General features: G+C 47.0%; 1 protein-coding gene across 10 annotated transcripts in view; it reads left to right on the top strand.

The window, feature by feature from the left end:
- Positions 1-24,669, top strand: part of ADCYAP1R1 (ADCYAP receptor type I) — a 138,856-nt gene that overhangs the window by 102,992 nt on the left and 11,195 nt on the right. For 3 of the 10 annotated variants that reach the window (XM_028750776.2, XM_028750778.2, XM_028750777.2), the window contains exons 14-17: positions 5-46; positions 7,267-7,350; positions 20,041-20,170; positions 23,326-23,367. In XM_028750776.2, coding sequence (XP_028606609.2) covers positions 5-46; positions 7,267-7,350; positions 20,041-20,170; positions 23,326-23,367 — 298 coding nt within the window. The remainder of the gene's footprint in view (positions 1-4; positions 47-7,266; positions 7,351-20,040; positions 20,171-23,325; positions 23,368-24,669) is intronic. The other 7 variants (XM_028750780.2, XM_028750782.2, XM_028750779.2 and 4 more) reach the window with 4 other exon arrangements.

Below are 24,669 nucleotides of genomic sequence, written 5' to 3'. Positions count from 1 at the left end.
CTAGCTTCATGGTGGAAAGAGAGGAGAAACATGGCATATCCCATCGGTAGGTATAATTTTACCTCTAGGGGGAAAATGAATAAGACTTAGATCAAAGGATCCCAATGTTCTAAAGTTTTCTTGGGGGTGTGTGTGTGGAGAAACACTTCTTTTTTAAAAGGCAAAATGTGTATAAATTATGCAGATAAAGTCATTTCACAAGTGTCTACCTTGCATAATTTATTCTGCTTTTGCAAAACCATGGGAAAGGACAGAAACCTGTAGAGCAGGGAAAGAGACGTGTGTGCAAAGAGGACAGAAGCGCACACAAAAGGGTCCTTTGCTTTCCTTCGCTGCTGAAAAGACAAGCCACCATTCGGTTTCAAAAGAGGCTTGTCTCTTCAGCATCTAAAACTGCCCTGAAGAAAATAGCCAAGCAAGGATCCAGGTGTGCACACAGTTCTCTTAAGAGTATAGACAGCTGCCTTACACTACTTCAGGCTACTACCCAATTTGGTCAACTCTGATTGGCAGCAGCCCTCCAGGTGCTCAGCTAGAGAAAGGTCTTTTCCATCACCTGCTACTTTTTAACTGGAGATGCCGGAGGCTGAACCCCAAACCTTCTGCATGGAGAGGATCCATTCTACCTGTGGCTGATAGCCCCAAAATGTAGGTGATTAAAAACAGTGCACTTTAAAAGATGAAGCTTTGATATTCCAGCTATTTTTTGAACCATGTCATGTCCCTGTTTTTGGAGTGCCTAGTAGGTTCTCTATTCGCCAAACTTTGTTTATATATGGCTGTTCCACAAAGGGCATATTGGGCCATTGCAGGAGCTAAAAGCTCTGGATGTGTCATTTGAAGACAATCCGGAAGCTTCGTCTAGTGCAGAATACAGCTCCCCAGGTCTCGATAGAGACCAGGCTGTTAAAAGATGCAACACCTTTGTTGCAGCAGTTGCGCTGATTGCCAGTTTGCCTCTGGGCTGTTGTTGTTTAGTCATTTAGTCGTGTCCGACTCTTGGTGACCCCATGGACCAGAGCAGGCCAGGCACTCCTGTCTTCCACTGCCTCCCGCAGTTTGGTCAAACTCATGCTGGTAGCTTCGAGAACGCTGTCCAACCATCTCGTCCTCTGTCACCCCCTTCTCCTTGTGCCCTCCATCTTTCCCAACATCAGGGTCTTTTCCAGGGAGTCTTCTCTTCTCATGAGGTGGCCAAAGTATTGGAGCCTCAGCTTCAGGATCTGTCCTTCCAGTGAGCACTCAGGGCTGATTTCCTTAGGGTTGCCATATTTCAAGAGGTAGAAATCTGGACACAAAAAGTTGTTGAGGTTTTTGAGGGCGATCGCCCGATAGCCCCCCTCCGCTGCTGTCAAGCCCAAGCCACCCACACCCGAGTCCGGGGAGCCTGCGCCAGAACCAGAGCTGGCCACACACTTTATTTTTTTAAAAAAAATCCAAAATCAAGGACATTTGCTTTATAATGTAAAATCCTCCCCCTCAGAAGGACCCCTCAGGGCAGGATTTAGGTTTGATGAGGCCCTAAGCTACTGAAGGTAATGGGGCCTTTTATATGTCCAGCTGTCCTTTGTCAACAACAAATTGTCACTGGTTTGTTTTTTGTGTGTTGAATATATGCCACACAGTAATTTATGGACCTCATAGGTATCTCAAGCCATTTGCACATAACAAAATGTGTATTTTATCAAAGTAATTGATATAGAAATGAGCAAAGTAGTGGTATTTTAGGGAGCAGGCTAGCAGGCAGGGCCCATGACTTACATCCTAGGAGCCTACACAACACAAAACACTGTTGCTGTATGTAGGTTTTATTTTATTTGTTTTTTATCTTATATTTTGGAAATGTACATCCAGGTTTTTTCCCCTTTAATTTTTTGGGGGCCCCCAAGAGAGTGGGGCCCCTAAGCTATAGCCTGTTTAGCTTATATGTAAATCTGGCACTGGGAAGAAGACATTTCTGGGAATTCCCAGACGTATGACAACCCTACTCTGGGCCCAAATCTAAATTTGGATTTAAAGCCCAAACCAGGGTGGGGAACCTGAGAAATGGGTGTGTCTTTCTAGGCTGCTTTCTCTGTCTGGTCTACATCTTCCCAGGCCACCCACACACACACACACAGGCCCTGTTTTGCATCCCTGAGTGCTTTTGCCTGGGCTAGAATATGCCCTTCAATTCGGATAGTGTCTCAGGTTAGTCTAGGCAGAGGATAGAGAGGTGTGCTTGAGTTTGTGTTTGGAACTGACTTGCTGTGCGAGGATAATATTTACATACACTCCAACAAACACGGAGTGAAATATCTCCGGAGGGATTTGAGTTCTTCTCCTTTTCCTCCTGAGTAGCACCAGATTTAAGCGACAACATGGAGCCTCAGCTTATAAGAGGCCTCTTAAGAACAAACAAACACGATCCTTTTAAAAAATCATGGAAGAAGGTGTTTTACATTTTATGTTAGGGGCAGAAAGCACACAGGCTACGCAGTTGCCTTGCCCCTTCCGTTTAGAAACTGCTAAACCACGGAGCTGTTTGTCTGTTGCTGTACATCAAAACGTTTTCAGGAATGCTTAATAAGAAGTCAGAAGGCATTTTCATTGAAAGGTATTTTGTACGCAGCTAGGCTTATTGCAAGACCTATGCTTTAGTTGAATGCATTACAGGGACTTTGAAATATACTCAGAGTCGAGTAGTAATTTCATGCTCTTTATTTCAGCTCATAGGAACAGTGATTGAATTTCCCCCCGAACCTCAGGCTTTATATACATTATTTACACAATGAGTACCGTCTGATTGGTTGATTATGTTTCCCTCCTGGACCCTGATTGGGCTGCTGCTGCAGGCCAATCAGTTGTTGCATCCTAGCATCCTACCAGCCTTATAGGCTGATTAACTTCCTCCTAGGGTCTGATTGGGCTGCTCCTGCAGGCCAATCAGGTTGTTGCATTTTAGGATCCTAGCTGCCTATTGTTCTAGCATCCAAGCATAGTACATAACAGACTTCATGACCGTTGGGGCCCATTCCAACTTTAGAAGCCTATGATTCTATGAATTGTTACTTTTCAGTTGCTCCGTGACCTACTTATTGATACATAAACAACTATTATTTCTATTATTTCTATTTTCTGTTCTGTATTTTTTCTGTAAGAATACTGCACTTCTTTTTGTCCTGTAATGCCTCTTAAACGTGACAATGTTTAGGGCAAGGATAAAGAACCCTCTTGGCTGCATGGGCCAGAAGCTTATCAGGATTCGCCTTTTGGGCCAAACATGACAGGCGTGTGAGGCTGCCAACCTGCCAAAATCACTCACACAGCTTTGCAAGTCCCCTGGGTTCGTAAGGGTTCCTGTCAGGGACTGGGCAGAGGAGGAATGATGGAGACTGCCTCCCCAGCCTGACCATTCCAGAGAAGGAGAAAAAGAGAGTTCAGAATTACAACAGGAGTTTGAGGGAGGTCACAACTCAGAGGAAGATGAGGGGGGAAGTAATAATGGAAGAGGAGGCAGAGGCAGAGCAGCAGCTGGCTGATGTAATGTCATTAGAAAGCATTCCAGACCCACCATCTCCCAGAACCCAGCAAGCCTTAAAAGTGGTGCATGCTCTGGTTATCTCCTGCTTGGACTGCTGCGTGGGGCTACCTTTGAAGGTGACCCGGAAACTACAACTAATCCAGAATGTGGCAACTAGACTGGTGACTTGGAGTGCCTGCTGAGACCATATAACACCTACATTGGCTCCCAGTATGTTTCCGAGCACAATTCAAAGTGTCGGTGTTGACCTTTAAAGCCCTCAATGGCCTCGGTCCAGTATACCTGAAGGAGCATCTCCACCCCATCGTTCAGCCTGGACACTGAGGTCAAGCTCCGAGGGCCTTCTGGTGGTTCCCTCCCTGTGAGAAGTAAGATTACAGCAATTAAGTGCTTCTGCGCATGCGCGACCGCCGAAACCCGGAAGTAGCCCGTTGTGGTACTTCTGGGTTTCAGTGGTCCGTAACCCGAAAAAATGCAACCTGAAGCATCTGTAACCTGAGGTATGACTGTATGTACAAAATGGAATTGCTATTTTGTCAGCCGCATAGTAATGGTGGGAAAATGACCCCATGGGCCAAATTTGACCAGCGTCCCATTCAGCCAAGATTGGCCCACAAGCCAGGGGTTCCCCACCCGAAGTCAGGGCTTCAGGAGGTTTAATCCAGCCCTGTTTATGAGTGCGATTTTGTGCAAATGTTTGCCATACCTTCATAAACACTTGGTAGAGCTACAAGGAACCAAATAGAATTGCTTAGGAGGGCCAGATTGTGGGCTTACAAGGTAGTCATCCCTTATGTAGAACAGAGCTGGGGAACCTCCAGCCCTCCAGATGTTGCTGGACTCCATCCCCTTCATCCCTGACCACTACCACTCATGTTGATGGGAACTGGAATCCACCAACATCTGGAAGGCCAGATGTTCCCATCCCTGATCTAGAGGATAGACCTCCTAATAGCTTTTAGCAACCATAGCTAAGACTACAGCCTCTACCTCCACAGGTGCTGGACCTCCAGTTCCAGATGTTAGAGACAATACCTCCATCACAGCCTGTTTGTGATCTTCCCAAGCCTGATGTTCTCATGTCACTGTTTGGTTGTGGTTCAGGTTTAGCATTGCTCTTCCGTATTTATATGCTTGGATTCAGAGAAACAGAGGATTGGGTGATTTTGAGAACTGGGAGAACGAACACTTAGGAACAGAATCCTTTGCCAACATTCATTTGGGGGAAAATCTGTTGAAATGTGTTGCTTATATCCACCAGGGCTTTTTTTATCCATTAAAATGACCTGCGAATTCCCCGTTGACTTATCCGATGTAGCTTTTTGCAAAAGGGAAAGATAAAGTATCTGCTTCCCAATCTTTACCTGTTGCTTCCACAGAAATTGCAACAGCGGCGGCAATTGCTCTCAACTTTGCCGCTGACAGTGACAGCTAGGAACCTATCCCCCCCCCCCCCATTATTACAAAGGAGGAATGTGAAAGCAAGAGTCCCTGTTGTGCAATTCTTTACCTGTCTTCAAAGAAGGAAGTCCTATTGAGGCCAGTGTTGTTTGCTCCCAGGAGAGTGGGCTTGGACTTGTAGTCTCAGGTGTTCAGAACTAGAACCCGCATTCCATTTCCAGGTTTGCATTGTGGGATACAGAAACATGCAAAAGGGACCTTTGAGAGCATCTCTCTGGTGGTCGCATATCGCAGACCCCCACAGGTGTAATGGGAGTATGTTGCAGAAATGTAGAGAAATACCAAGAATAATACTTTATCAATGGCTGTGTGTGTGTGTGAACTCCATTCTCCAAGAGTAGACAGGTTCAATCTAATCTGGAGAAGTAGACCTCTCATCCATAGGTTGCCTTAGTTAGCCAACCCAATGAAGAAAACATATGCAACAAATAATGCATAGTGGTACCTTGGTTCTCAAACTTAATCCGTTCCCGAAGTCCGTTCCAAAACCAAAGCGTTCCAAAACCAAGGCACACTTTCCCATAGAAAGTAATGCAAAACGGATTAATCCGTTCCAGACTTTTAAAAACAACCCTAAAACAGCAATTTAACATGGATTTTGCTATCTGACAAGACCATTGATCCATAGAATGAAAGCAATAAGCAATGTACTGTACTATAAAATAAATAAGACAGTATTGTAGATGATAAATATTTAAATTATTTTTTCCCCCTTACTTGCACTGATGATAGTCGTTGTTTGGATGGGGGGCTTTTATCCATTTCTGCAGTCACACAATCAATCAGCTGAACTGGGTTCCACGCAGTCACAAAAACAGATTAACCAAAAAAGCCTCAAACAAATGAACAAACCCCACACAAAATAAATAGCAAAAACAAAAGCGCCAAATACAGTGGTACCATGGTTCTCGAACTTAATCCATTCGACTTCCAAAATGTTCAGAAACCAAGGCACGGCTTCTGATTGGTGCAGGCACCCCGGAAACAATAGCTGACAGCTGCGTCGGATGTTCAGCTTCCAAAAAACATTCAAAAACCGGAACACTTATTTCCGGGTTTTCAGTGTTTGGGAACCAAGGCGTTTGAGTACCAAGGCATTTGAGAACCAAGGTACCACTGTATAAACCAAATGTACTGTATGTATTTAACATTATGACTCACTGAATATATATACACCAGGGCTGCACAACATCTTCAGCAGTCCTGGGACCGCACTGGACAAAAGGGGGGGGGACCTTTTGAAGATCTAACAGTTTGAAAGATTTCAAAGTTTCAAGGACATAGTATGGAAAAATTATATCGGGTGGGAGGATTTCCCCTCTATCCTAACAGTCATGGAAATCCAATGAAGCTGAAACATTGGAAGATTTGGGACAAATTAAAGAAAGGACTTGTTCATGAAGCACACAGACTGTGGAACCACCTGCCACAGGAGGCAGAGATTGCGACCAATTTAGATGGCTTTAACATTGCTAAAGTTATTATCTCTGTTGATGACTTTGGTTTAAAAAAAGGCTTGGCTCTTCCGCAGTGAGAACGACAGGGGGGAAAAATAGCAATCAAATCGTTAGCAGCTGATGTGTTCGTGCCTCTTCTGTGGAACTTGCCTCGGACTTCCAAAGGATCTCTTTCATCTAATGTATTTTCTTAGTTCCACATAATCAACAGCAGGACTTTAAATCTTGACGAGAACGTCCAAAAAAATCTAAAACGGCTCCCTTGGGCGAAACCTCAAAGAGATTTTCTGCCGCGAATATTTTAAGCATTTGTGTTCATTGTTCCTCTGCTCCTCTGTCATTTGAATCTGCCAAGTGAATATTCTGAAAATCTAAACAGCTGAGCGGATCTCCTTATAGTATCTTTTCAATTTGCAAGGGGACTCCTTTTGCTAGCTTTGTAGCTGAACCCATCAAAATCACAAGCTGCATCTAAGATGTGTTTTGTTCAGTTAATTCGCCATCATTTATCGATTGGCTTCACCATCGGCTTCTTTGCAAGCTTCTGCTGGTTCCGTGGCTGAATGCAAAAAAAAAGCCCCTTCTCCTGTCTGTCCTCCTGCATCAATCCAGTATCCTTGCAAAAAAACCCCAAAAACCTTCCATCTCCATTTGCCTGCCATGACGCTTCTTCCCTTTTTTGACATCTTGACCTATCCAAAATGTGTTCTGGGGTTTGACATGCCTCTTGGGCCTTGTTGTGATAAGCTGAAAAGAAAAGAGAGAGAAATCTATTTTCCTTTTTTATTCTTTATTTTCTTTGTTTGCTGATCTTGTCACATTCAGCAGCTGCGTTCAGAAATGCTACTGTAAGTCCAGCAGGGCTAATCAACACGCTTGCAGGATGTCAGAACTGTCCACCATTACCTTGTAAGTTGTACGCGATCCTGTGGCAATATCTCTGTGTGTGTGTGTGTTTTTTTGATGCATGTTTGCTAAGACGTGGTCATAGCTGTAGCCGCCGCTGAGGGTAGCGACTGTATTTCTCGTCCGCTGCATGCCGGCTTTGTCTGTTACTTTCTGTGTGCTTTTTGCTGATAGCGTCCCAATAAGAGGAACGTCCATGTCTGAATGGTGCTGTTCCATTGGGGCAAAACAACAACAGCAACCCAAAATATGCAGGCTGTAGATTCAGGCAGACAAAAAAAAAAAGTATTCATTTACACAGTATGTAGGTAAACTATGGAACTCACTCCCACATGAGGCAGTGAGGTCCAACCATCTAGATGGCTTTGTAAAAGGATTAGAGAAATTCATGGAGGAGAAGACTATCAATGGCTACTAGTCAGGATGGCAATGATGCTTCTGGGACACGGATGGCGCTGTGGTCTAAACCACTGAGCCTCTTGGGCTTGCCAATCAGAAGGTCGGCAGTTCAAATCCCCATGACAGAGTGAGCTCCCATTGCTCTGTCCCAGCTCCTGCCAACCTAGCAGCTTGAAAGCACACCAGTGCAAGTAGATAAATAGGTACCACTGTTGAAGGAAGGTAAACGACATTTCTGTGTGCTCTGGTTTCCGTCACGGTGTCCCGTTGCACCAGAAGAGGTTTAGTGCTGCTGGCCACATGACCCGGAAAGCTGTCTGTGGAAAAACGCCGGCTCCCTTGGCCTGAAAGTGAGATGAGCGACACCCCATAGTCGCCTTTGACTGGACTTAACTGTCCAAGGGTCCTTTACCTTTTACCTTTCTGATGCTTCTGAATACCAGTTCCTGGAAGCCACAGGAGGGGAGAGTTGCTCTCATGCTTAGATCTTGCTGGTGGGTTTTCCACAGGAATCTGGCTGGCAACAGTGAGGACAGAATGCTGGACTGGATGGGTCATTGGCCTGACCCAGCAGACTCTTCTTAAAGTTCTTATGGAATTTATAAAGGTCAAGGGACCCCTGACCATTAGGTCCAGTCGTGACCGACTCTGGGGCTCATCTCGCTTTATTGGCCGAGGGAGCCGGCGTACAGCTTCCGGGTCATGTGGCTAGCATGACTAAGCCGCTTCTGGTGAACCAGAGCAGCACACGGAAACGCCATTTACCTTCCCGCTGGAGCGGTACCTATTTATCTACTTGCACTTTGACGTGCTTTCGAACTGCTAGGTTGGCAGGAGCAGGGAACGAGCAACGGGAGCTCACCCCGTCATGGGGATTCGAACCTCCGACCTTCTGATCGGCAAGTCCTAGGCTCTGTGGTTTAACCCACAGCGCCACCCGCGTCCAATGAAATTTATACCCTACTCTAAAATAAAGAATTCCTGTCATGGCTTTGTTTCCCTATCAGGAAGTGCAGCTAGCTGATGAGACTTCAGAGTGCCAGGTAAATGTTTAACAAAGAAGGGGGGAAACACCCCCATACACTACCCACAGACACCTCACTCCATAAAATCAGAACAATGGTCTATCCTGTTCACATGGCCAACCAGATGTCTGTGGGACACTCATAAGTGGGATTCAAGCACAGGAGCACTCTCACTTCCTAGAGGTTTCCTCATGTTTGCCATTCTGGGTGCTGTTGCTGCCTCCACAGTAGAGGCAGGGCATGGCTAGTAGCCATCAATAGCCCTCTCCTCCGCAGCCGAGGGGTGTCTGTGAGTTTCTTTTCTTTCATTCTACAAATCATCTCACCAGCTTTCCACTCTCTGCAGCCCTCCAGGGTGTCCACACTTCATCTTAAAGCCCAGGGGAAGACGTCATAAGGCAGCTCCTTCAGTGGGACATTTCTCAGATGGAGAAATGTGTGGGCACCCAGGGAGGCTGCAAGGTCCTGGAGAAATGTTGACAGGGAAGGAAGGAAGAAATACACACCACCCTTCACCCTCTCGCAATGATACAGTAGGTGCAAAACCCCACATTCACAGACACTCAGAAGTACTCTGGAAATAAGAGAGAGAGAGAGAAAAAATGAGGCCTCTTGTACAGGAGGGGGTGGACTTTCAAAGAATCAGAGGGCAAATTCTGACATAGGCACAGCCCTCATCAGGACGAAGGAGAGAGAGAAGGGAAGAGTATATAACCTTCCTCTCCATTGCTACTTCCCTTCTTGCCATTCATTGAAAGGGTGGGTGGCGAAGGTGGATGGGAGATGAGAGAGGTGCTTGGGGCGGGGAGCATTCAGCTATCTCCACTAACCCTCTGTTGCCTATAACCACTCGACAAGCTGGTCATTGTAGCTTGGTTGTCTGAATGGGCTTGCTTCTATCCTGCTCCCATGTGGCAAGAAACAGAGTTTAGAAATTCCCCCTCGCTACTTGGCTGGAGGACTCATATGACAAGCTTGCTTGGGTGAAGGGTTGCCTAGGGAGGCTCCCGGTGTTTCCCTACAAATTTCTCTGCAGATTTTGGATTTCGAAATGATCTACTCTTCTTCCTGAAGTCGAACCAACGTGTGCTTCTGGTTTTGCCCTTCTGGTTTCTGCTCCCTTGCTTCTTCTTTCAAGTAATGCCCTTTCTCCATGGCACGGCATGGAGGAAGTGGACAGAGGAAACATTTCCCTCCCCCTCGCTTAACAATAGAACTCACAGAAATCAATGAAGTTGAATGTTGGCAGATTCAGGATGAATAAAAAGAAAGCATTTGTTCACACAACTATGGAACCAACCTGGATGGCTTTAGAAGAGGATTAGACCAATTCATGTAGAAGAGAGCTACTGATGGCTACTAGCCATGATGGCTATTATCTGCCTCCACAGCTGCTGGAAACTGCAGCAGGAAATACCGTATTTTTCACTCCACAAGACGCACTTTTTCCCTCCTAAAAAGTAAGGGGAAATGTGTGTGCGTCTTGTGGAGCGAATGCATGCTTGAGGCTCTGCTCAGCGCTCCCTTTAAAGAGCCGTGTGGAGCGCTCTTGGGGGCTTTTCCCCAAGGAGGAAGAAGGGCAGCCTGTCAGTCCCTTCTCCCACCTCGCGGAAAAGCCCCCAAGAGCCGCACACACGCTAGGCGCGGCTCTTTAAAGGGAACGCTGAGCAGAGCCTCCCGCCTGCATTCGCATCTGGGATGCATACAGGCTCTGCTCAGCGCTCCCTTTAAAGAGCCGCGTGGAGCATGTGTGCGCCTCTTGGGGGCTTTTCCGCGAGGTGGGAGAAGGGGCTGACGGGCTGCTCTCTGTCCCTTCCCACACCTCCCAGAAAAGTCAGCAAGAGCCGCTGCCAGGCTCTGCTCAGCGCTCCCTTGTAAGGGCTCCCTTTCGTCTCCCATCCCACTTTGCTGGGAAGCCAGCAGAAGTGGCACTGTGCAGCTACCATTCTTGCTCTGCTGGCTTCGGCGAGAGCTGCGTAGCTTGCTCTGCTGGCTTCTCAGTGAAGCGGGAGGAGGCACGGAAGGGTTTAAAGCAAGAAAAGCGAGAGCCGCTTACATGCTCTGAGCAGAATTTTTTTCTTTTCTTTCCCCTGCTAAAAACTAGGCATGCCTTATGGTCAGGTGAGTCTTATGTAGCGAAAAATACGGTAGTTATTCTTGTGATCAAATCCGGCTTGCAGGTTTCCCACAGCCATCTGGTTGGCTTCTGTGAGAACACACATTGTGAGAAGTGTTTTTTTTACAAAATAGTAAACACCATGGCTTGGCTCCAACCAAGTTCTACTCAGAGAAAGTCCATTGAAATTAATAGACTTAAGTTAGTCACATGCATTTGTTTCAGAGGGTCGGCTTTTGTTCAGACTAGCAACGGGCGCAACCTCAGAACTCACCTTTGCTTGAATTTCCAAATTCGACACAGAGGGCAGCACCTGCTCAGCTTATCACAGCTTTCGGTTCCTTCAGTGCACCATCATGGTCCATGTATCCAGGAATAAAGTGTGCACACGAAAACCTGTACAGTCCTACCTTGGATCCCAAACGCTTTGGTACTCAGACATTTTGGCTCGCAAACGCCGTTTTCTGGTTTGCGGACTTTCTTTGGAACCGAACGTCCTGGCACGACTTCCGCAACTTCCAATTGGCTGCAGGAGCTTCCAGGGCCGGATTTAGGTTTGATGAGGCCCTAAGCTACTGAAGATAATGGAGCCCAGTCTATGTCCAGCTGTCCTTTGTCAACAACAGATTGTCGCTGTTTTTTGATGAATATATGCTATATGGTAATTTATGGACCTAATAGGTACCTAAAGCCATTTGTACTTCTTGCCATGCAACCAGTCCATGCAGAATGTAGATACCCCATATATAGAAATGAGCAAACCAGTGATATTTTAGGGAGCAGGCTAGCAGGCGGGGGCCATGAGTTACATCATAGAAGCCAACACAACACAAAACACTGTTGCTGTATCTAAGTTTTATTTTATTTGTTTTTTATCTTATATTCTGGAAATGTACATCCAGGTTTTGGGGCCCCCAAGAGAGTGGGGCCCTAAGTTATGGCTTGTTTAGCTTATACATAAATCTGGAACTGGGAGCTTCCAGCAGCCAATCGGAAGCCATGCTTTGGTTTCCAAACGTTTTGGAAGTCGAACGGACTTCCGGAATGGATTCTGTTCGACTTCCAAGGTACGACTGTATTGAAGTGATCATAGCACATGATTGCATCACACGTTTTTTGGTGTAGTGTTTTGCCAAGACACATATGAGGTTGTGTGCGCTGATAGAACACTGCCAAAAGTAAAATGAAATCATTAGAGGTCAGCTGGCCATCTGTCCTGGGGAGGGGGTTTAAGCTGCCACTCCTGCATTGGAGGGGGTTGAACTAGATGGCCTTTGGAGGGCCCCTTCCAACTCTATAATTTTATGGTTCTGCAAGATTTGGGTCACTGGGATTCTTACTATCGTTCAGGAGCACATGTTTGACTTGCTAAATCGTTACACAAAAGAAGAACCTGGGTGCAATCAAGCACATTCAGATTGCTTTAGCTGTATTTTGCACGCATGGCAGTGTTAATATAGAGCTGGAGGAGGGGATGTAAATGAACAGAGGTTGGGGAGAGAAAAGGGTGGCGTGACAAAGATGCCTATACTCCAGTTTCAGCAGAAAGCTTGGAGATTTTCCTAGCTTAAGATAGGAGTTTATTTCATTATTTAGAACATTACTGCCCTTCCTTTCCTTATACAGTAGAACCTCGACTTACTACTGCCCCTACTTGCGAACAATCCGACTCACAACCGCGGCAAACCCAGAAGTAAATACCGGGTTTGCCGTGATTTGCGCACGCGCAGAAGCGGCTTCTGTTGACTGCACATGCGCAGAAGCGGCTGCCGCCATCTGCACATGCACAGAACGGCGCTGCCGACGAATACGCATGCGCAGAACGGCACTTTTCCCAGCAACCCAGATCAACTCACAAACGGACCTCCGGAACGGATTCCGTGCATGAGTAGAGGTTCCACTGTACTGTTCAAAGTGCCTAACATCAGAATAATAAACTACAATTTTTTAAAAAAAATAAACAGAAGAATCATAAGTCCTCAGCTAAAAGATTTTAAAAAAACCAGTTGCTAGATAGATAGATGATAGATAGATGATAGAGATATTTCTTTATTTAATATGTAGTCTGTCCTTATCTCCTCCACAAAAGAGATGCTCAGAGCAGTTTATGAATATAAAAGCACACCTTGCAGGTGAGGGAGGCGGGAATTTGATCCTGTTTGCATTTAAAGGTGTACGATTCACCTTTTGGGGGACTTACATACATACCAAAACATTGCCATTCTTTAGAATTTGTGCTGCTCCAACTTTTGCACTTCTCCAGCCAAGTTGAGGGTACAAAACTGCACAAAGTGTGCGTACAAATGAACACGTTAGCGAATGTAAAATGCAGAAATGCATTGTGTTAGGGAAATTTCCTTGCAAACATGTTCATAGGAGGGGAAATTCACTGATACGTTTTCAGGAGGGCTTAAAAAGGAAGATCCCAATCTCGTGTAGAAAAACGAGAGAAACTCTGACACTCACAGATTTGCCCATTCCTAGGCTGGATCTACACTGACCTTTTTAACGTTAGTAGAACGATATTAGATATATTGTTCTAAAAAGTCACAGGGTATACTGGTAAAATAAAAAAGGTTCCTTACCTGTTTCCTCCAGAACAATGCAGTAGTTCCCCTGTTCTTGGTTCCTGCCTGCTCTGCAGCTCCTCAGGTGTTACATTTTAATAGTGCATTACTAACGTTACAAAGCCTAGGACTTGCTGATCAGAAGGTCGGCGGTTCAAATCCCCACGATGGGGTGAGCTCCCGTTGCTCGGTCCCTGCTCCTGCCAACCTAGCAGTTCGAAAGCACGTCAAAGTGCAAGTAGATAAATAGGTACTGCTCCGGCGGGAAGGTAAACGGCGTTTCCGTGTGCTGCTCTGGTTCGCCAGAAGCGGCTTAGTCATGCTGGCCACATGACCTGGTAGCTGTACACCGGCTCCCTCAGCTAGTAAAGCGAAATGAGCGCCGCAACCCCAGAGTCGGTCACGACTGGACCTAACGGTCAGAGGTCCCTTTACCTTTACCTTTAACATTGCAGGCAAGACATCATATGTCCAAATACGTTATGATAACGTTATAAACCATGAGTGTAGATCTGCACCAGAGGAAGAAAACAAGGAGACAAGGAAGTCAGCACCGTACAAAGGCACCAGTAGAGCCACAGCTTTTGCCCAGCACCAACCTCCTCACCGCCTCGCCTCTCCTACCATACCTCTTGGTACACAGCAACAACCCACCTGTGCCAGGAAGTCTGCTAAGCACCAATGCCACCCTTCATCCACCGCCACTTGCTTTTTTTCTCCCTGGTTGATCTTGCTGCTGAAGAGAAAAGCCACTCTGCGGCTTGCCTCTTCAGCAAGAGAAATTAATATGAACAAGATAGCACATGAATCTCCATCTGCTTATGGTTCGCTCTCTTGTTACATCCACTAGAAATTACCTAGCTTCGTGAGGTTTAGGAATTGCAATCGAAATGGATCTGTTTTGCTTTTAAACGGGTGCATTGTAGGGCTAGTGTCTGTTTGCCTGACTTGAGCTTGCAACTTCCTTTTCATTTGTTTATAAAGCCGGTGCCACTCCTACTAGCATGTTTTGAGCTTTCTGTTAATTTTCCAGTGGTATTTTTGTGCTTCTGCCATAGCTGTCTGTCCCTACCCTGAAAAGACTTTAATGGTCAGCAGTAAAATTCTCTTGTAATGCTACATATTTCTACAGCATATTTCCTAACTCCTCCATAGACTTCAGTGCAAACCTCACTTATCCTTTTATCAAGAACAACACTTTAAGGCAGATCCCCATATTGCAGACAGGAGGACTGAGGGCAAGACAGAGTGGCTTACTTAAGGTCTTGCATAAAGTTCCTGTCTGAAGCTGAACTGGGATTTCTTGGCTCATCAGCACTCCTCTCCATCGACTCTCCCAAAATGCTAATTTGCCACAGCTTGCAGATGCTCATCTCCAAAGTTTTCAGTGTGTGGTGTTGTATTGTGTTTTTACTGTTTTAGTACAGTCATACCTCTTGTTGCATTTGCTTCATGTTGCGGCTTTTCGGGTTGCGAACGCAGCAAACCCAGAAATGTATACTTCTGGGTTTCGCCATGCATGCGCAGAAGCGTTCTGCGTGCTTTGCACATGCACAGAAGCGCTCTATCGTGCTCTGCGCTTCCACAGAAGCGGCACTCTAGTTGCGGGCTTTTCAGGGTATGAATGGCACCTCGGAACGGATCATGTCCACAACTAGAGGTACCACTGTATTTTTGTTGGGAGCTGCCCAGAGTGTCTGGGGCAACCCAGTTAGATGGGTGGCATATAAATAAATTATTATTATTATTATTATTATTATTATTATTATTATTATTATTAGAGTTTGGATTTGATATCCCGTTTTATCACTACCCGAAGGAGTCTCAAAGCGGCTAACATTCTCCTTTCCCTTCCTCCCCCACAACAAACACTCAGTGAGGTGAGTGGGGCTGAGAGACTTCAGAGAAGTGTGACTGGCCCAAGGTCACCCAGCAGCTGCAGGTGGAGGTGCGGGGAATCAAACCCGGTTCAGCAGATTATGAGTCCACCGCTCTTAACCACTACACCACATTATTATTATTATTATTATTATTATTATTATTATTAATTCAAAGGGCAGTGGTCATGCAAACTTACGAATTAGAATGCTTTCACAAACAGGGGTGTCTTTCCAACCCATCCTAAAAACCAAGAACACACACACAAATGCAAATTTCTTCGTCCAGGAGGCAGCGGTGGAGCAAGCCGATCAGGTGCCTAGGGCGGCACACATGCTGCGCACCCAGGGGCGAGGCCAGCCACTCATGGGGGCAGGACACTCAGCGGAGCGGGGCCTCCGAGGAGTCTGCCTGCCTCCTCCCACTCAGCCGTCCTACAGCTGAGGGGGAGGCGGTGGGCGGACCGTTTGGGGCAGAGCGGAGCCTGCGGGTAACCAAGCCACTGCATCACTCCCAGGAGAGACACGTGGCTCTGGCGCGCTGCAGGCCCCACAGTGAGGGCCACCTGGCATTTTGTTACACACCCCCAGTGGTGACACCCGGGGCAGCCTGCCCCCACTCCACCCCCTTCCTCTGCCCCTGCCAGGAGGTCCTACTGCAAGGCTAAGAAACCTTTTTCTTTCTTTTTTCTTTTTTTAAAAATATTTTTTATTGAATGATTTTATGTTACAGAAAACATTACAACCATGCTACCACAAAATATAATTGAGAAATAAAAATTACATACATCAATATTTTGTTTGTTATGTTATTTACCGTCTTATTTCCTCCCAAACATTCCATACAAAACACACACACGCAGAGAGACAAAAAAATAGGAAAAAATAATGATGGAAATGATTATTTTTTCCCCTTTTATCTTACAAAATCTTTTCTTCAATTTTGACTTCCTGTCAAGTCCCTTCACATATGTTTTATCTTACAATTGAATGTACCCAAAACAATAAACCTTTCCAAATTAAATTTCCAATACATTCAGAAAACATAATAAATCCTTAATTGTTATCCACCTCCTTTTACTTCCTTTGTCACTTGAATGCTAGCACGGAGTCAAAACTATTATTGTACATATCTTCTATGTGGATTGCCCTGTGGAACGCCCTCCCATCAGATGTCAAAGAGATAAATAATTACCTGACATTCAGGAGACATCTTAAGGCAGCCCTGTTCAGGGAAGTTTTTAATATGTAACGCTATACTGTTTTTAACACTGATTGGGAGCCGCCCAGAGTGGCTGGTTAAACTCAGCCAGATGGGCGGGGTATAAATAATAAATTATTGTTGTTGTTATTATTATTATTATTATTATTATTATTATTATTATTATTATTATTATTATTTAACCATCCCATTTCCCCACAAATTTTTGCTTTGAGTTTCCTCTGAGTTTGCTAGTCAATTGAGCCACCTCCACAAATTCCTGTAATTTGATTTGCCAATCTGTTATTTGCAACCTGAAGGTCCCTTGCCTTCAGGGACCCCGTTCGTCCAGGGGCCACCTGCCAGTGGGGGGGGGAGGGCCCAGAGCAAATGTGGGTGGGGCCAGGAGTGAAAGTGAACAGAGCAACAGATGCGACTCTTTCCTTTGCATAGATATCTCATAAATCAGAGTTGGAAGGGACTTTAAGGAGCATCTAGTCCAACTACCTGCAGTGCAGGGATATGAAGATGCCCCTTTACGGGGATCGAACCTGCAACCTTGCCATTGTTAGCACCATGCTGTACCCAACAGAGCAAAATCCAGAGTTTCCTGCCCACCAGTCTTGATCCAGACATTATCACAGCTCAAGGGCACATTCCAGCCAGGCCAAAGGACTCGAGGCAGGTGTGGAGCAGGGCTGCTGGTGAGAGTCCCAAGGGCCAGATACAAGGGCCCAGGGAGCCACATTCACCCTCTCAGGCCCCGAGGTTACCCAATCCCTGCTCTGCTGTCACTTGAGGAGATTGCACAAGAGAGATCTCCCTGTAAATTGCACCAAGGCATCATTGATGGTTTACGGGATCTGTCTGCATTCCTGGTTCATGAGATATCTGCTCTGAAGTGCAGTTAGGAGCACCGTTTATGTTTGGGTTGTATTGTTCCATGGCTTGTTTTCCTGTGCTGAATCATTTTGCTTTCTCCACACTACCAAGAAAATAGAATACCAACGAGGATGTCGATGAGAATGAATATTCCCCAGGAGAACAGCTGGGTTTTCAAAAGCATTTCATGCACTTATTGCAACTCTGCCTCAAGAACAACATGGGCAGAGTTTCAGGACAGAATCATTAGCAGTTGCATACAGAAGTACACAGTCCTTGAGGAGAATCCATAACTCAGTGGTAGACCCTAAGCTATGGATGCAGAATGTTGCAGGTCCTGTCCCAGGCATCTCCTGTTAAAAGGATCTAAAGGATCAGGGCTGAGGAAGACCCTGGAGAGACACTGCTATTCAGATGAAACAATATTGGCATAGAACAGTCTTCCTTGCCCTAGTGCTATGGACTACAACTTCCACCAACCCCATCCAGTATGATCAAGGGTCAAGGATGATGGGAGCTGTAGCCCTACAACTTTCAGAGAGCCTTCCCTAAGTTGAATCTATGCTGGCTGGGGTTGATGGGAGTTGTAGTCCAGAACATCTGGAGAGCACTTGGTGAGGGCTGCCCTAAAGGGACTCCGCAGAAACTAGTTTCATATGTTTTCTAGCAGAGGTCGCCAATGGATGCGGTTGCACTGCTGAGATCTTCCCCCAAAGTGCCTGAGCTTTTCCACCCACTGCCCCCTTGGCCATGAGGGGCTGAAGTTACCCTTGCCTCCCTACATCGAGATGAAACAGGAAGTTGTAAAATGGACTAGGGTTACCAGATGTCACCGGTTCCCGGGGACAGTCCCCAGGTTTGCAAATCTGTCCCCGGGAAACATGGCAGCGGCAGCCTCAGCAGCCCAGAGCCGGCCTGGTAGCACAGTTGGCTCTGGCTGGCTTCAGGAGCTGCTCGCTGCCCACTGACATGGCGCCCGTCATTTTTACTTGCTGGATCTTCCTGTGAGGAAAAATGGCAGGCGCCACTCAGCGAGCAGCTCCTGAAGTCAGCCAGAGCCAACTGCACTACCAGGCTGATTCCGGGATGCTGACTGCAGTTGCCGCCACCGCCACTGCCGAAGGGGAACCGGGGACGTCTGGCGGTACAGATCTCCTGCCCCCTTCCCTCTTTGTTTTGACTGATCGGGGGAGGCTCGGGAGTTGCAAGCAGGCGGCCGTTGCTCAGTTTTTTTTAAAAAAACCTATGCGCATTTATGTTTCACAGGGTGCAAAAGAAGGGCTTTGCACCTTATGTCGAGGTCCCCAAGCCACCGCCCAAATAACTCACAACACACACTTAATTTTTGTTTAAGGTTTTTGGCATAATTTTGGCCACAACTTTATTTAAATACAAAACTATGAGTGGTTGTTTAGGCATTGGTTAAGACTATCTGTCCCCCTGCCTGGGGACAGAACTGACTTCCGGGCACCACCGAAAGACAGTGCAGGGGAAAGCAAGTCGGGGAGAAATGGAGCTGAGTCACAGACCCTCACTTCTCATCCGCATGCTCCCCGAAGGCTTGCCGGCCCTAGTCCCATTCCAGGGATTGGACGAAAAGATGGCAAGCCCCAGGATTCCTTTAACGGAATTCCCTTTCCGCAGCAACCATGGAGGGGCAGGCCCAGCCTATCCTAACCCCTCCTCCACCAATTTATAACCAATGCCTAACCGCAACCTTACAAGTTGTGACGATTTGCTACGCAGTAGGCAAAAAACAAATGGCCCAGCCAATCTGCCAGATGGACAAAATTCCTACCAGGCCCCTGCCCCAACGGCAGACGACCCCATGACAGGCATAGCAAGGTCAATGCAACAACCCCTTACTCAAGGGCGGGTGGGCGGGTGATCCGTTGCACGCAGCAAAGAGAAAGCTCCAGGCTGTGTGCAGAGTATTTAAACATTTTACCCCTCCCACCAAAATTGCAACATAACTTTTACCCCAGCAACCCAGTGAACCAATCACTGCCCCAGGCCATCTTTAGAGACCCTGCCTGGTAACAGAGGGGTGGCTCAGCAGACCCCGCCGCAACACGTGCTCTCCATGAAGGAGAACACGCTTTATACAATCTGCATGTGTGCTTGGGCCCAGGGTCTTTTGCCTCTCCATCCCCACTGCTGACTCCCTGCTGCTACCCAGCTTCAAAAAAAAAAGGGGGGGGGTCCCTAGATTCATTGAAAAAAATCTGGTAACCATAGCCTTACCCACTTCCTCTTTCAGCTCTATGGCTCTGTCCAAGGCACAGATTGAAAAAGTGAAGTTTGTGTGTGTTAGCCTTCCATCTTCCAGTCTCTTGTGGGGTGTGGGGGCTGATCCAGAAGAGGCAGATGAACCAGAGCAGGTGGCACCCATGGAAGTTGCTCAAAGTTCCAGGTTTTCCAATGGGTCCCAAAAGATCAGTGACCCATGTTTTCTGTGTTTCTTTGTGCCTGTCTAGCAAAGAGCAGTGGGATCAAATGTGGATGCTAAATATTAGGTCTCTCAGTCCTCATTGGGTTTTTCGCTTCCTTGCCAAACGGGAACAGACGCATACAATTGGAGCACCCGCATTGTTTCATGAAAGGCATTTTCTCTTTATCTCAACAGGAGACTGGCTCGCTCCACCTTGCTACTTATTCCACTGTTTGGGATTCATTACACGGTGTTTGCCTTCTATCCAGAGAATGTCAGCAAGAGGGAGAGGCTGGTCTTTGAACTGGGACTGGGATCTTTCCAGGTGAGTATGCATCAAAATGGGGACGCGGGTGGCGCTGTGGGTAAAACCACAGAGCCTAGGACTTGCCGATCAGAAGGTCGGCGGTTCGAATCCCCGCGAGGGGTGAGCTCCCGTTGCTCGGTCCCTGCTCCTGCCAACCTAGCAGTTTGAAAGCACACCAGTGCAAGTAGATAAATAGGTACTGCTCCGGCGGGAAGGTAAACAGCATTTCCGTGCGCTGCTTTGGTTCGCCAGAAGTGGCTTAGGCATGCTGGCCACATGACCCGGAAGCCGGCTCCCTCGGCCAATAAAGCGAGATGAGCACCGCAACCCCAGAGTCGGTCACGTCTGGACCTAATGGTCAGGGGTCCCTTTACCTTTACCTTTTATGCATCAAAATAGCCTGTGTCCATCTGCCTTCCGGCTCATCCACCCCAGATAAGGAGAGGGGAAGGACATATCTCAGTGGTAGGATTATGGTAAATGTAAAGGACCCCTGGGTGGTTAAGCCCAGTCACATTTGACTATGGGGTGCAATGTTCATCTCCGCTTTTAGGCCGAGGGAGCCGGCGTTTGTCCACAGACAGCTTGTCCGGTTCATGTGGCCAGCATGACTAAACCGCTTCTGGTGCACAGACCACCGTGATGGAAGCCAGAGCACACAGAAACACAATTTACTTTCCCGACGCAGCGGCATCTATTTATCTACTTGCACTGATATGCTTTGGAACTGCTAGGTTGGCAGGAGGTAGGACAGAGCAATGAGACCTAACACCATAGCGCAGAATCGAACTGCCAACCTTACAGTTGGCAAGCCCAAGAGGCTCGGCGGTTTAGTCCACAGTGTGTCTGCTTTGCATGCAGAAGGCCCCAGATTCAATTCCGAGTGACTTTCGGCAGGTTGGAGATAAGTAACTATACAACCTCTAGAAGACATCTGAAGGCAGCTCTGTATAGGGAAGTATTAAAAAATATATATTTCATTATGTTTTTATATAATCATTGGAAGTTGGAAGTCGCCCAGTGTGGCTGGAGTAACACATTCAAATGGGTGGGGTATAAATAATAAAAATCATTATTACTATGGAAAAGGACGTCCCTATTTTCATTAGAGAAATGTTGGCAGGTATGTAAGAGTAGACCCATTGAAATGAATGGACATGGCTAACTTGGGCTAATGAGTTTCAGTAGGTTTGCTTTAGTTGGCTCTTTTTCGCCTGCAAAGAAGAAAATGGTCAGCAACAGGAGATTTCTGCTAGTGTGTGCAATTTCCCCCTGCGAGTGTACCTTCAATTGCTTTTTCTGCGGCTGGCTCCTTCCGTCAAGAAGCAAACCAGAGCAGCCATAAGTCTGCGCACAGCCGCTCCACTACCTCGTGGCTCTCTTTTCTCTTCCACCTAGTCTACGTTCATACCACACATTCAAAGCACTATGATACCACTTTGAGTACTTGTGGCTGCCCCAAAGGATTCTGGGAGCTGTAGTTTGTTAAGGGTGCAGAGGGTCATTAGGGGAGACCTCTAGTCCCCTCCCAGAGCTACAATTCCCAGAGTTCCCTTGCAAGAGGGGTTGATTGTTAAACCGCTCTGGGAATCATAGCCCTGGGGGGATAATTATGTTTAATGTTTAATAGACTATTGTATTTTAATATTCTGTTGAAAGCCACCCAGAGTGGCTGGGGAAACCCAGCCAGATGGGTGGGATATAAATAAATTATTATTATTATTATTATTATTATTATTATTATTATTATTATTATTATCTCTGCAACTTTTTTATACCACAGATGCTCTCAGGATGGCAGGGCAGGGGGCATTCCTGGTCTTGCTGCTCCACAGCAGACATTTCAACTGAATTCTGATGTTATAGTTTTAGCTGATTTTTTTTTACCTTTATTGTATGGGGTTAAAGGTACACTGCTTAGGAGGTCCCAGGAACCAAGTGGCATATAAATTGTCGAAATCAAATAAAGAACGGCCCTCTAGGTGGCAATAGTGCTGTGACACTGAAGCATCGCAGAACAACTAATGAAATGGAATGATGTGCAAATCCATCAGTCATGCTCTACTATTGCGTCAGTGAAACGTTGCAGAATACGTCCCCTTCTCCCCCCCCCCCCAATAAACACACCCCAGCAGTTTGTGCAGAGTGAGAACCTGCAATTTTCACTGCATCTGTGTGGGAATCGTTCAGGGAAGCAGGAGAGGATATATTGTTTATTAATATCCTTCCTAACTTGCGCTAGCAAGTTCTATAACTTAGCAGAGTTTTAACAATCCCCTTTAAAAGCACAGCGGATAGCTGGTGGCAAGCTTGTTTGAGCTTCTCAATATAGATTCCTGGTAAGACCCCTTAAAGGTAAAGGTAAAGATACCCCTGCCCGTACGGGCCAGTCTTGCCAGACTCTAGGGTTGTGCGCCCATCTCACTCAAGAGGCCAGGGGCCAGCGCTGTCCAGAGACACTTCCGGGTCACGTGGCCAGGGTGACATCGCTGCTCTGGCGAGCCAGAGCCGCACACGGAAACGCCGTTTACCTTCCCGCTAGTAAGCGGTCCCTATTTATCTACTTGCACCCGGAGGTGCTTTCGAACTGCTAGGTTGGCAGGCGCTGGGACCGAGCAACGGGAGCGCACCCCGCCACGGGGATTCGAACCGCCGACCTTTCGATCGGCAAGCTCTAGGCACTGAGGCTTTTACCCACAGCGCCACCCGCTTTAAGAGGGAACCCCTTAGTTCCCTCTTAAAAGAATAAACACACCACAATCTTATTTAAGATATATAAAAGTAGTTTACTCACATCATCAGTTCACAGTTGGATCCCTGAAGGCAGACTTAGTTAGAGATATATATACATGTGGATCTACCCCATATGGGTGGTTAATCCCACTGACTGCAGACTGCAGACTGGCAGTTCACACAACGAAAGGAAAATGGAGAAGAAGGAAGGAGGGCTTGTGCTTTTGTTACCTGGACAGGTAAGGTCATGCCCACCTCTGGTTACATGCAAGAGGAAGTATGTCCCAGCCCAGGAGGAAACAGGAAGTTTTCGACTGGCTGGTCCAAACATCCCCTTGCACGTCCACTCTAGGAAAACAAGGAATGTTGTACTTGACTGCTACTTATGTATCACATCCCACAATCTGAACAGCTGCCTGTTCCTCTACTCTTCCCTACAGGGCTTCGTGGTCGCTGTACTCTACTGCTTCTTGAATGGGGAGGTAAGACTTTTGATAGAATCATAGAATTGTAGAGTTGGACCTGGGGGTAAACCCAAGCAACGCCGTCCAGGTCCGGTCCCGAATCTGAGGGTTCTGTGAGGAGTCAGTCTGACAGGGCCAAGGCAGGAAACAAAACAAGGCAATGTCAGGCACAGGGTCACAGGCAGGTTCTAGCAAACAGCAATGTTGCTCCCGCAACCTGGGGCAGGGTCCGACAGCCTTTTACTTTGTCGGGGTAACGGCCGGTCCTGATCCCCCGGTGACTCACCTCCCTGTCTTGCCCAGAGGCGAGCACTCCTCCTGCGAGTACTCAGGTCTCTCCTTCTCTCAGACCTGAGTCTCTGCAGCTCAGGAGATATTGGTGGATTACTGGACCCAGGGGCCGCCTTAGCCTCTCCTGACCCAACCGGTAGTGGAGCAGCTGTAAGTGATTGCCCAGCTGGAGGCAACGAGGTAATCTGGAGTCAGGGCAGGCTCAGGCCCCTGACTCAGCTCCGCTGGTGCTTGTGGCAGGGGAACCTGTGCAGACTGGGGCTCTTCAGAATCAGGCCTCAGACTTGCTTCAGGTTCCGCCTGAGCAGAGGATCCAGTGTGGACTGAGACTCCTCTGGTTCTGAGTCTGAGCCCGAGTCCCAGGCCATCACACTGAGCGTCATCTAGGTCAACCCCTGCCCTACAAGAATCTTGCAATGCAAGAATCTTGACTGAAGCATCCATGACAGATGCCCACAAACTTTTTCCTCTTTCCTTCTCCAAATGCATAGCCTGGTTCCTGCTTGCATCTTCCCCTTCCATTCTGGGTCTCTACAACCATTCACTGCCTAATCTACCCCCGGTGGGCTATGACCCACCAAGCTTTGGTGGCCCTCTGGAGAGGCATCATCCATTGCAATGTACAAAGCAATAATAATAAATGAGAGGTCGCCCACAGCCCACAGTGTGTGTAGCAAGTTGCATGGGACTCTTTGGGTCCTGACCATTGTTTAGCACCTTCTAATGCTTTTGTTGGAGGCTGTAGGTCTCTTGGAATCAAAGTGGACAGTTGCACTCAGGTCCTGGTTTTGGGCTCCTTGTAAGTGTTGGGAAAACGCCTGGGAATGGCTGCCAACTTCCCAAGTTTTTGGGGCGTCTCTCCGGTGGTCCTCTCTGGCTATAAATCTCCCTCAGTCCAGAGAGACCCTTCTCTCCTGAAAAGAGCTCACCAGTCTTCTTTCTGGCATATCATAGCAGAAGAAAGACTCAATCGCAGTTCTAAAACTACTTTATTTACAGTCTTATATACAGAGACTCCATCAGTACGTC

This window comes from Podarcis muralis, chromosome 12 (assembly GCF_964188315.1).
Source record: "Podarcis muralis chromosome 12, rPodMur119.hap1.1, whole genome shotgun sequence".
Lineage (NCBI taxonomy): Eukaryota > Metazoa > Chordata > Lepidosauria > Squamata > Lacertidae > Podarcis > Podarcis muralis.
The sequence above is the reverse complement of the archived record's forward strand: the minus strand, read 5'-3'. Positions and strand labels throughout refer to the sequence as shown.